General features: G+C 41.4%; 1 protein-coding gene across 2 annotated transcripts in view; it reads right to left on the minus strand.

The window, feature by feature from the left end:
* Positions 1-13,651, minus strand: part of pip5k1ca (phosphatidylinositol-4-phosphate 5-kinase, type I, gamma a) — a 46,610-nt gene that overhangs the window by 18,945 nt on the left and 14,014 nt on the right. For both annotated transcript variants that reach the window (XM_018670120.2, XM_018670118.2), the window contains exons 2-7: positions 8,674-8,705; positions 7,724-7,810; positions 7,319-7,449; positions 7,007-7,124; positions 4,180-4,332; positions 674-973 (exon numbers count right to left, since the gene is read on the minus strand). In XM_018670120.2, the coding sequence (XP_018525636.1) occupies positions 674-973; positions 4,180-4,332; positions 7,007-7,124; positions 7,319-7,449; positions 7,724-7,810; positions 8,674-8,705 (821 nt within the window). The remainder of the gene's footprint in view (positions 1-673; positions 974-4,179; positions 4,333-7,006; positions 7,125-7,318; positions 7,450-7,723; positions 7,811-8,673; positions 8,706-13,651) is intronic.

The following is a 13,651-nucleotide window of genomic DNA, read 5'->3' on the forward strand; positions in this document are numbered from 1 at the left end:
AAAGCTTTTATCTAGAGTGCATAACAGCGACAGCACCAGAGGGGCCAGAAGACGTCAGCGCCATACACAAGACACAGTGATGCACAAGCATGCGCACATTAATAAACAATGTATAAGAGAGCAAGTGTGGATGCATACACTCTCCCCTAAGCACAGGCCCTATAAATGTAAACGTGAGGTGGTGATTTACAAGGGGAGGCCTGCAACAGGCCAGACACCTTGTTAAACCTCTTGCTCATAAAAAAAACTCTAATTTATAGTGAGGGATCCTGGGAATGCCAAACACTATCATAAATAGCCTTTTCTCTCTCTGCCTGCTTCTCTCCCATCCATGATCGTCTTTTATTGACCAGGGCACCATCAGTATCCTGGCTTTTCCAACTCTGCTCCATTTCCTTTTGCAGGCTTTACTCTATGTCTCTTTATCTATCTCTTTCCCTCCGGGACACTACATTATGGCACCACTTTAATCCTCCCTCCTACCCTCCCTCTCACTGTTACTGCCTAGAATCTACTCCCTCTCTCTGGAGACTCTTGATCCGTCAGAATCAGCAAACCACACTCGCCATCCTGTCATGTCTCTCTCTGGCCTATCTCAACAGAAAAATGTAGATGGAGCGAGTGAAGGGTCTTTGTATTCTCTCCCGTTTTCCTCTCCCTTCCCCTTTCTTACCAGGCAGTCTCTCTGTAGGGTCTTGACTAACGCGTTGTAAGTGTCCTGGTCCAGCATCAGTCCATCCTGCAAGTCTTGCATGAAGTCCAGGTCTTTGAAAGTGGGCCTGGCCTTCTCCCTCTCCTTCTTGGACGCTCGCCTCTTGTAGGTGGAGCCCTTCAGGTCATACTTGAGGTGCATGCGAACTACGCGTGGAAGGACGTTGTTCATCACCACCACGCGGATGTTTTTCCCGCCTGACTGGACACAGTAGAGGCCAAAAAACTTGGGCAGCAAAGTGCGAGGGTTCTGATTCAAGTTCTGGAGGAGTCCAAGAAGAGAGGGAGAAAACAAAAGATCATTGAAGGTCTCATAAAGTGGTTGCTGTGCTTTGAAAGGATGTTGAGGAAAGGACTATACATTGGGGGGGGTGATTTAAATGTTGACTGGGACACCACACAATCTATTATCACATTTTACAAGAGAGAAAGATGTGCCATAGAAATTGTTCTTGACACTTTGCTGGATCTGAGAGGCTGAGATTTTGATAATTAATGTATGTGGGAAAATGAAAATGGAAAAACAGTACAACACAATACCGAGGAACTAAAGTTAACTACATAAAAGAGGCATTATTCAATTCATGGGATCAGGGATAAAAAATACATGAGCAGTAGGATAGGTGATACAGTACGTGTTCTGCAAACAGTGATGTATTAACAATACACAATTCTCAGTGTACACACACTTTGGCTACAGTCACACATTTGTCATCTGATCACACCAGAGTGCATTACATAACAGAGAACGAACACAAATAAAGATTTTTCTCCCTGTGCTTTGATGCATGAAAGTGGACAGACTAAAACTGTGATTACAATTCTGCCTAGTCTGGTTATAATCAAGCCACAGTAGAAGCAGCCACAATAAAGAGACGGATGGAGGATTAAGAAATGGGGAGTTAGCATAACCACCCTGTGTTCAACTCAATTTGAAATAAGGAGGTTTTATTTCAGCCTCATGGAACATAACCTTTAAAAACATCTATATTTACAGCCTCCTTTTCTATTTCTCTCAGATCATACACTGGACAAATTCAACTTTTCAGCTCTAATCTGAGCACAGACAGACCTTTTTTACTTTCATAACAAGTAAGCAGTAGTAGTTACTGTAGATCTCATTTGCCTTGTCAGCTTTAACCTTGTGAATCACCTTCTCCTTCAGAGATATAGAACTCATTTTCCCCAGGTTGAAGAATTAATCTTTAAACCCATATTAGCAACACAAATCATCCAAATTCATAATCCAGGGCCCACTTAAATATTCTTTTAGCTTGTTTGTTATCATCTATATTGGTTAACGTGTGCGATTAGCATGACGATAATTGTTAATCGTAACAAATTTAACATAGACAAGTATTTTAAGTACTTAGAGAAGTACCATTTTTGCTATTTTTAACATGACTCCAACTTTATTCCACACAGGCTCTCCATCACCAATCTATGCTAAATATTTCAGTGGTCAATCCACACAAATGAGGTTAGTCGGGCTGTGTGCTCAGTTAAAAACCTGCTTTGACCTTGGGACCTGAGCCAGCTCAGTCCCATTAGAGAAATGAGAGCAGAGAGGAAAAGAGAGAGTCATATAGTGATAACGCACAACAGCCAGCAGTACAAGTAACTACAAGAGGAGGAAGAAAGAGGAGGGGGCAGAGGAGAAGAGAGGGATAAATGTGGAAGTGTAGCTAAAAGGCTCAGTACTTGAGGATGACCTTCAGCTGAGAGATGCTGGTAGAGAGAGCAACAAAATGATCCAGAGAAAGAGAGTGAGAGAGAGAGAGAGAGAGAAAGAGCATTGTCTGCCGTCAGCCACACACGACCCTTCTGTCAATGTTAAGAGGGCAGAACAGTGACGAGCCAACAACACAGACACGTGAGGGGAGAGAGGAGAGAGGGATGTGGAACAAATATGAGCATGAAGGGAAGCAGGAGAGAGAGTGGATTAAAAGACGGGGCAGAGTGAGAGATAAAAGAAAATAAATTACACCGAGAGTGTCGCAGCGGCAGGGAGAGTGATAAGACATTAAAATGTGAGAGAGGATGGAAAGACCAGGCATAGAATAGATGGGAAAATACACAGAAGGAAAAGAGTCGGTTACATCACTGTATGCTGCCCAGAGCGAGACTCCTCTGCCTGCCCACTACCATCAGCCAGTCAGCTGTGGAAGACGTGGAGCTCCACCAATGACTGCCTGCATGTTGTCTGTGTGTTATCTGTTTTTCCAGTTACTTTATTTTATTAATCACATCTCGAGGTCTGTGAGTCTATATATTTGTGTCTGTCTACGCTATGTTTTGTGCGCTTTTCAGTCAGTCTTGTTTCCTTGTTACACCCGCTCTGATCTCAGGCTATATGCATCCTACATGAGCCTGAATCTCTCTACTTTCATTACGCCTCTTTCTCGTACCAATTACACCTGCGAAAAAGCTTCGGAGCACAACCAAAATGATGGAAAAGGTCACGGCAAATGAGCTGAGCCTTTAATGTCCCTAAATGTTTAAATGAATTCCTGCAGTGGTCTTTGGCCACGGCTGGCGGCGCATGAATAAACACAAGGCTGAGGGGCCGTGAACCTGGGAGGCTGGATTGGTAGCATGGACATACATGGAGCTGTTGCTGGTTGACTTCGTTCAGAATGAGCCTGCAGACTTTAGAGGAAGTGGGGTGAATAGGAGGGGAGGATACTGTTGGTGCAAGTCATGCTCTGTTAGGCTTAAGTACAGTACATCCGGCTACTGAAATACACTGGCCAGTCTCTTATGAAACCGCATGGCCCGAGGTTTCAGTTGGAGATGATAGAGCTGTTATGTCTGCTTTATATGAAAAGGATGTCACGCTTGGAAGAGAGATTTCCAGGCTCTTACATAAACCTGAGATCTGAAAAATATGACTCAAAATAAGAACATAAGGGGAAGTTGGCATTTAAATTAAAGTCTGAGTGTCGTGTGTGTGTGTGCAGTGGCCTCTTCAGACCAAGATATATGAATACTGACAGGCTCCTCCACCTCTTGTACAGTGTGCATCAATCTGTGTTCACTACATGTTCATGTCTCTTGATAACTGGATAGTATCAAGGCTGCGTATTGTTTTGCATGAGAATGTATATTTTTATGTGTGAGCAATATTTATTCACCATGCATTACCCTGCATGTGTGATGCCTACCATGAAGAAAAAAAGGGGAAAATTACTGAACCTGAAAAACAGAATTCAGACCCTTTATATGCAGTCTATGGTTGAGACTCAATAAAAAGGAAAAAAAGAAAATGCTGCAGCAGCTGTTTCGATTTCCCACTTTGTTTTCATCTAACTTTGGCGTAACTCTGACAAGAAATACTCTGCTGAGTGCCGTTTTTATTCACTTCAGATATGCTGTCAAGGAGCATCTTGTTTACATTTCCACTCACACCCTTTACCTGCTCACACCCACACATGCACGCACACACACATATACACAGTCTTTACTTACCATGTAGTATCCAGGCAGCAGTTTCTGTAAGAACTCAGCCTCCTTGTGCATCACAGTCTTGATGATGAACTCGTCATCCTTTGTAACATAGAAGACTGAACCACTTGCTCCAGGATTGGACAGCTCAATCAGGGGCTCATTACAAAGGGAATACTGCAGGTACACACAGAGACATACACGGACACAGATGTAGTGATTTTAGAAAATTAGGAAAACCTTTAAAAAAAGAGACAAAAAATTGATCTGATACTGTGAATTTGCCAACGTTCTTTCATTTTTAATCACAACACTTATATGGAAGTTTATATACTGGCATTGAGCTCACTACTCTGAAAAAGACATTGCCATCCAAATAGCAAAATAAATTACAGTTGTACAGTTGCATGTAGTTCAGTATAAAGTAGCAAAGTCTCTGTGGAAATTTGCTGCACATAAAGTGATCCAGTTTGACGTCACAGGCCAAAGATGTTCCCTTGGGCAGACACACCTCTCTGTCTCTTTCATTGTTGTGTTATTCAAGGCACAATGGAACAAATACCAACTTTTCCTGCCTTTTCCAGGAAACCCGTCTGTGTTTATTCTCTGACATCTAAATAAGATTTCATGGAAAAAGAGGCAAGAATAGAAGATAGAGGCATGGGTATCTCACAGTAGCAATGTGATAGAAAGATAAAGTATGCAGGAAAAAGAGCTCTGATGTTCAGATTCATTTTCATTGTGGTTCTCCTGTGTGCAAAGTATGAATCAGACAGTTCTGTTCTTAAGTTTTTAAGTCCTGTCTTATGTAGAGTAACTGCATTTACTTATAACTGTGTAAATGAAACCAGTGAGAAAAACTGCGAGGGGGGGGGTACTTCACCCTTGCATAGTCACTCTTCATCTCCAGGTAAAACTTTGTTGATAACTCCCTGCTGACAACACATTAATGAAGCATTATATTATAACTACAGCCCTCCTTGATCAAAGACTCGACTGATTTAGATGTCAAATAGCGACAGCCTTTTAATCCTAGCTTTGCTAATACACAGGTTTCCTGCTAATGTGAGAGTTACTCAGCCTGTTCTCTCCCTTTCTCTCTGTTGCTTAAGAGCAAGTAATGACAGATGTCATTTTTTTAAATGACCCACCTTTTGCTAATGGCTCACTCATCACATCAAGAGCCTGACATTTAATTTCATAGTTTTTGGTTAAGTCAAACACAGGTGAACACGGGGTAGAGGGAAAATGTTAAAATGAGCTGGCTGATTAGAAAAGGTAACATGCATATAGGGGTATGTAAAAAGTCAGGTTGAATGTTCTTATTATCTTCACACACAGAGGAATAATTTAACAGACAAATGTCATTTTTCGAGAAAAAATGCCAAACACTGACAAGATGGACATATATGATAATAAATAAAATATCTCTGGGTCTTCAACTGTTGGTCAAATAAAACACATCATATGAATACGACACCATTTGTCACTTCAGCTGTTTGTGAACACCAGCCCAAACCTGGTCACAGCGTTGACTGAGAAGAAGCTAGAGTTATCAGATGAACAACGTTCCCCTCTTAAGTCACACAATGACGCTAGATGCATTTGCTAAATGAGGACCGTGAGATGAGGTTGATTACCCAGACTGTTTATATTATTTATTCATGCATTCAATACAGGTATAGTTTCAACTTTGTCTCTTTGTTTGTTGTTTTTGTGTTGTTTATGTTCTGTCCAGCCATGATTTAGTCCTGTTACTCTGCCTGCTTGGAATTCGTGTTTAAAGACTTTGTGTTTCCTACTCAAACTCAAACGCAAGTCAAACGTGTTAAACATCAATGAATGAATGAACGCACAGTGCCAAGCTCTTTTAAAGACACTTCTCCCAAACACCTCATTAAGAGCTCTGTGGGAAACTCTTTTGAGGGTGGACTAAACCATCGTGGAGAAGCATGGAAAAACTGGATACTCTACTACATCGTTAATTTTATGCCCCCACAAGGGGTCTAGATTTAGGATCAGGTAAAGAGGAGCGATCATGTATCTGAAAGAGATTCACATCATGGGACCCTGAGTCGTCTATTTGACAAAACTCTCTATCAATCAGACCAATTAGATTCAATCAGAGCACTGTGTCCCTCTACAGGACACTGAAAATCTGTGAACTTGATCTCACCAACCAAGAGTTCATATTTATAACTAAAGTCAGTGACAGCACAGACGACTTGTGTGGACATATGGTGATGAATGAGCACAAGCTGGTTGAGAGAGGAGGGAGAAAAGCAGGAAAATGTGTATCCATGTGGTAGTACCAATGCATTAAATTTAAGTGCACACGGAACATGTATAAACACTGACTAAGCAGCGTATGTATATTCTGCTAGACTGCTCAGAGCAGAGTGTTGAATCATGCAGCCTCAAGGTTCTCCACATTGATTGAGAGATACGAGCTGTGGACCTTCTTTCCTTCTCTTCTTCCATCCTCTGTCCTCTACTCTGGCCTCTCTCCTGCTGTCTCGTGGTTTCTTGTCCTCATTCTTCCACTCGTAGCTTTCTGCTAACATCCCTCCTCTTGTCCACACTTCTCAAAGTTACCCTTATGTATTACCTTTGCTGCCTTTACATCTTTCTGTATGTTTACTCTCTCATTTGCTGGTCTTCCCTTCCTTCAGTTTCTCCTTAAATCACTATCTCTGATTCCAGAAAGATTTTTTTGTGCTGTATTTGAGGATTCATAATAAAGTTCTAATCTGAAGATTTCCTGGAAGCTGTGTGTGGCATCCATCAGGTAAGAATTCACTAATTCATACATGCTGGTACAGCTATGAGTAAACAAAACATGAAATCTTACCAGGTAGTCATCCGGCCTGATACCAAACAGTTCTCTGAAGTAGCGGAAGGCCACAGGAGCGTATGTTTTGAAGCGGAAGTCTGGGAAATGGTGGGCTGGAGTGAGGTTGCTGCCTTCACTAGAGTACAGAGCATCAGAGGACAGTAATTAAATTCATATTTTTCCCCAGCAAACATCAAACATGTAGTCAACAAGCAGTCAACAAAAAATCCACTTCAGCAACACACTGTACATTAATACTGTATTAATCGTATGTGCATTGGATATATACTGCTGAAGCCTGTTTTGTATGTGTGTGTTTGCAGTTAAGACCTGGGGAAAAAGATGCTCTCCACCACGTAGAAATCCTGCATCAACACGTCTCTCTCGGGCTTGGAGCTCAAGTTGCCCACTGTGTAGCCGATGCCCAGCTGGATGGCACCTTTCAAGGCTGAGGATGTCGTCTGCAGACAGGGGTGAGGGAGACAGAGGGAGATGTGGTGAGTGAGACACTGGTCTCTCTGTAACCCCTCACAGTAAGAAAACAGGCCTATTCTGAGATGTAGCTGATCATTTTGAAGAAAAAAACACACTTTACATTTCGAGATACAGTAAATATACAAGAAATGTTATTGTCTTCTACTTCAACCTAAAAACATGCAATTTCTCAGATGTTTCCTTCCCAGAGTCCTCATGTGGAAAACCAGAAAATATGCTGCCATGTGCAGCCTACATTACCTTCTTATAAGTAGTTTCTCCTGACGCATCCACCCCTCTGTGACCAATCTTCTTTCCCTGACCAGGCTGGCCTGAGGATGAGGGCATCTGACAACAGAAAGAGAGGGGGAGACACTTGTGTTAGAGGGATGGGAGGATTTGCACCTGTTCATTAAAATTGATTATTTAAATACTGAAAGACTGGGGAGTGACACAGTTTTAATGCATGAGAGCGATTTCAAGCTTTGATGTTTTTTCACTGAGCAGAGCAGGTGGTTCATTTTGAAGCAAACTCATTTTCATCTGTTCTAAGTGTCTTTATTTAGTGAATCTTTACCTCCTAAATCAATGAGGCCCAGACTGTGTGTAGCATGAGGTGTTGCTGATTAGTAATTTAATCTGATTTAAACACTCATTCAATCATAGAGGCCACAATTGATGTTTTTGATCTCAAAGCTAGACATCTGACATTCTGTAAATATTGCTGGTGCTGCTGTAACTAATTTTCACTGAGCTTTTTGGCTTCCGAATTTAACATCCTCAGCAGACTAAAACGTAAAATGTCCATTTCCTCTAAATGTTTGCTTTAGCGTACAATAGCTGAAGTGCTGAAGTGCCAGATGGATGGGATTTACCAAATTAGGAGGATTAAGATAATGTGAGCCAAGTTGTCTAGCAAAGACAAGAACACTGAAGTGATATTTTAATATTCTGTTTGATTACACTCTCTGGTGCTCTGTGGTCTATACTGACAGTTGTGGCAGTCTTCATGCACCAAGCGAGGAAAATGATGTACTGTAAATAATAATTGACCGAGATCCTCAGATCAAAACTTTGTGGCGTAGTGCTTTCATTATTCATGTCTGGCTAAAACCAAAGAACTAGTAGATATTGATGTGGAGGATCAAAAAATAAACAAAAGCTGAGAACAACAACAGAGCAGATGATCACAGGGACAGATGGCAGCTCACCTCTGTGATGAAGGCTTTCTTAGCAGCAGCATCTGAGGGAGAGAGCAAGAGACAGAGAAGAGACAGAGATGACTGTGTTATTCGCACTGAGACAGAGAGGCTCCATTACTCAGCATCATTAGTTCTCTCTCTGTGACAGAGATGAATCCCAAAGGATGGACACAGCAGTCCAACATTATGTAATAACAGTGTCAAACACAAGTAGTTGTCTGTCAGCTAGAGGAACTGCAGGCAACAGTAATGTCAGCTACAAGGGCACAAAGTCCTGTTTTATCATGCACACATGCATTGTGTGTATGTTTTAAAGCAGGTTCATCTTAATATTTTTAGCTATACTAGTAGCATGACTAAAAATGGCTAAAGGAATGGCAACGTCAGTCTGTCAGTCTGTCAGTCTGTCAGTCCATCAATCTGGTCCAGACTGAAATATCTCAATATTTATTTGATGGATTGCCATGACATTTTGTACAGACATCCCCTGAGGATGATTTCTAATGACTTCTGTGATTCCCTGACGTTTCATCGAGCAGCACTGACAGGTTGACGTTTGTGGCTTTTAATAAAATATCTATTGGATGCATTGCCAAGAAATGTGATGCAGTCATTCATGTACCCCTCAGGAATTCTACCAAAATAAATTTAATAAAACCTAAACTTTTCATCTAGCACCACCACCATGTCCATGTCCACAACTAATGACATTCCAATAAGAATCAGCCGTACTTTGTGTTTATTGTTAATTAGCACAAACTAAACTCAGTTGGCAAAGATTGGTAACATTACACCTGCTAAACATCTCCCTGTTCATTGTCATTGTACGCATATTTCAGCTCAAAACACTGCTGTGTCTCAGCACAGCCTCACAGAGCTGTTAGCATGGCTGGAGACTCTTAGTCTTGTTTTGATTTGGATCATTGATTTGAAATTAAAAATACCTTAAGTTGAAGTGAGAGAAAGTACATGCTAGCACTGAGGTTTTACAAGGCTAATATAATCTGGGCTGACTCGTGCTACACCAAGAGACTAAAAATGAAAACTACAGACATTATAAATAACAATCTTGCAAATCTCAGAAATACAACAGTTGTACAATGGCTATGTTGTGATCATTTTTTGGCTAATAACAGGATGTGGGCAACAGAGCAAAGCAATCAAAGGACTGTTTTCTCCAGGAAGGCTTGAAATAGACACATAATTATAGATGTATAACACTCAGCATAATAATGCAGATGAGGCTAAAGAGGGAGGGAAAGAGAGAACACAAAATGAGCAAATGAATGAGTGGAAAGAGACAAGAGTGAGCAGAGGAGAGACGGCTTCAGACAGCACAGGAATGAGACTGATTAATTCCTTCTCTGTTATCACTGTAACCAATATCACACTCAGCCAGCCAGATGGTGGAATTTATGAAGAAACTGCAGACATGTTTTCAACAGCGACAACACAGTCTGATTGTTGTGAATAAATAAATGAGCATGATATGATTAGATATCCCTAATTTTATGAACACTTTGGACAGGACACAAGTTTTATTTGTGTAATCACTTTCCATTTTTCTTTCACTTCTTGATTTTCTGGCTGATTTAACAGATTCATTATTATTAATGACATGGCAGTGTTTTTTTTTTTATTTGATGGACTAGATTTGCTTTGTGGCTCACTGCTCTGCATGCATTAGATTTTAAAGTACATGCTTTCCCACAGCAGACATTTTGGCTTGACAGAGCAGGAAAAAGTAAACCGGATAACATTAAAGTTAGTGAGGCCCCTGCGCAATACCAGGAAATATTAACATTAGTAGTTAAACATGTCCTTTTTCTGCTATGACATGTCAAAATGTCTGCTGGGAGAAAGGTCTACGGCCCTACTTGCCACTGTTATGTGCCTTTGAGCAAAACACTTTTGACATTTTGATATATGCATTATAGTGAACAGTAAGCCATGATCCAGGCTATATGAGCCGCCCTGAGCCTCGACAGTCCCATAAAGTGTGACGTGAATAATTACTATGCAGACCCACTGTAGTTTACAAGACTGTCGTGACTCAGGATGCTTGGCTGACTCCAACTATCTCATAGCAAATCTACAGATTGTATCTGCTAGATGTATATGGCCATGAGATGTAAAGCCACGGAAGTCAAGTGTAACAGTGTGACAGTCTGTCCCTGAATCAAAATCATATCGGGAGATCAGTGCCAATATCCTGCCCTGGTGAACAATTCAGGCTAAATAAGGATGACAGAAGATAAAATGTCACTTTCAGGCTGTAATCTTTGGAAGCTCCAACCTCTAACCAGTACAACATGATTCAGTGTGTCCCTCATCCACTGAGACAATAACAGCTAACCTATATAACCCAGTGTCACTCTAGAGTGGGATAGCATCTTGACTCTTTGTTGGCAGCTGAACTGATAGCCAGCCTCTCTCCAGTCTGTATCTCTGCCTGCCTCTCGTGGATGCCCATGTGACTGAGCCACAGAATAGCCTGTTCGCTACCCCTCCTCCTGCTCGGTCTCTCTATCTCTCTCCCTCTGTCACACACACACACACATTCATATGCGGATGAGCAAGTCAAAGCATGCCAACGCAATCCCGGCAGCAGTCCCAGCAAGCTGGAACATCTTGGGAATAAAATTTAAGGAGAAAAAAAAAATAGCGATGAAGGAATGTTAGCAATGCAATGCAGATAATTAAAGAGCATGGTCTCCTGCTATTTACCATGCCCTACTATTTATTTATGGCAGTAGGTCCAACTGTGAGAATGCATGTGATTGGCTGGCTAAGGGTGGTTCTTTAATGTCCCCCCAGTCATTTCCGAATTCCTACTCCCTATGTGTGCATGTATTTGTGTGTGTGTCAGAGAGAGAGTGTATGACATGTTTCTTACTGCAGCTGCATCTCTTTCTTTCCGCATGTCTGCACCTGTTAAGACTGCCCTCAGAGTGTGTATGCATGTGTAGGTATGTGAGTGGGGGTGTGAGTGTGTGACTGCTAGCTGACACTACAGGTTTTAAGACACTGTGAGCATGTGTATGTGTGTGTGTGTGTGTGTGTGTGTGTGTCTGTGTGTGTGTGTAGTGACTGAGCATAGATGAGTGCGGCTGTGTGTGTGTGTGTGTGTGTCAAAGCATGTGCTCCATCACCTCCATACTCGCCTCAGAGCAAACCACCACCATGACAGTTTAACCAGCAGCACACAGCAGTTTGTGCCCATACAGTTCAATTACATAAATGGTAAATGGACTGGTACTTATATAGCACTTTTCTAGTCGTATCGACTACTCAAAGCGCTTTTAAACTATACATCACATTCACCCATTCACACACACATTCATACAGCATTTGCTCTAAGACCAAAGTGCTCTGACACATCCACACCCATTCACACACCATAGAAGCCGGGGATCGAACCGCTCTACCTCCTGAGTGACAGCCACCCCACATGATGGATGCCTTTCTGTTAGGCTACACTCATTTCAAACTAAACTCCAAAACAGTATACTTAGAGTATATGCTCTAAGTCTATTCAGGCTGATTGTGCGGTCTCAAACCACCTTCTTTACAAATTGTAATTCATCCCGGTGAATTCACTTAATGTATTCATCTATCCCTGTCCTTACCAACATACCAACATTAGGCCATGGGAGGACAGAGATGGCTCTGGGAAGAAAAGATATGTGTGAAAGCTTGAGTAAGAGTCATGCAGAACTACATTTAAATTTTATCCATTTAATTCATGTCTATGCCTGACTGAAATGTAATTACATTATGATTACGAGCACTCAATGAGAGTGCAAATGACAAAAACCACTGATGCCCTGCAGCTATTCCTGTAATCCACAGTAGAGTGATAACAGAAACTGAGAGACATAAAGTCGATGAGAGCACAGTACAGTGAACGGAGGAAATCCAGAGAAAGAAGTTACGACAGGGGCACGCTGGGATAGTAATGCGTAGAGTATCATGAGGTCGAAACAGGACAGCACATCTGTAATAACTAAACTCAACCCCAAGAGTATACCTGCTAAGTGATGTCAACTAATGTTGTTCTCGTGATGTTTTTCCCGTACAAACTGTGTGAAAAACATTTGTTGTCTTGATGTTTTTCAAACAACTGTGTGAAAATCATTTTCAGAAATACACTTGTACAGGAATCATGTGTGATTACATGTTGTCAGTGTTCACATCCCTCCATTTACCTTTAACAGGAACTCAGGTAATTCCATCCTTCACAATGATAAGAGGCTGCAGAATGAGGGCAGGAGGAAAAAAAGGTCCTAATCCACCATCATGCTGCAGCAACAGTCTGTAGAGTTCTTCAGGGGATGGAACGACAAATAGACCCATCCAAATAAATAGCCTCTGGCTGTGACTGTTGCCTAGCCATACTGCTATGTGTTGATTTAATGGCCCACTCTTACAGCCCTTAAGAGAGAGGTCCATTAGTGGCTGGTGATAGCCATGGGAGGCGAAGCGAGACACAGGCTTATTTATATCATTGTCACACACAAACCCTGTGTTTGACGCAGGCATATGATCACATGTTCAACCCACGTTTGACCCGTTCATATGAGAAATCTGTCATAATTTAATCCCTGGTTGTTGCCATGTCACATGAGACAATCCATACATGCTGCTGCCAGACCACAGAATTATAACAGACCTTGTATATTTGCTTAAAGACCTTCATCAGTTCATTCACAAGGACAATGGCAATACTTAAAAATAGCAGGGGATTTCATGAACATGTTACAACAGATTTTTGAAACACTAAACACAAAATCAAGATGGTAGGTGCAAAGTAGAACTGGGTTGATATAATTTATGCTTGAAAAAGTAAAACATACATACAGGACCTAATATCTAATCACATGTATCAGCTCAGTGCATCTCAATTTTACTCTTCCTTTTTGCTTTAAAGTATGTTTCTTCATATGTGATCAGGTCACTGAGTACAATCATTACAAACTATAAAAAA

The sequence above is a fragment of the Lates calcarifer genome, linkage group LG17 (assembly GCF_001640805.2).
Source record: "Lates calcarifer isolate ASB-BC8 linkage group LG17, TLL_Latcal_v3, whole genome shotgun sequence".
In the NCBI taxonomy this organism is placed as follows: domain Eukaryota; kingdom Metazoa; phylum Chordata; class Actinopteri; family Centropomidae; genus Lates; species Lates calcarifer.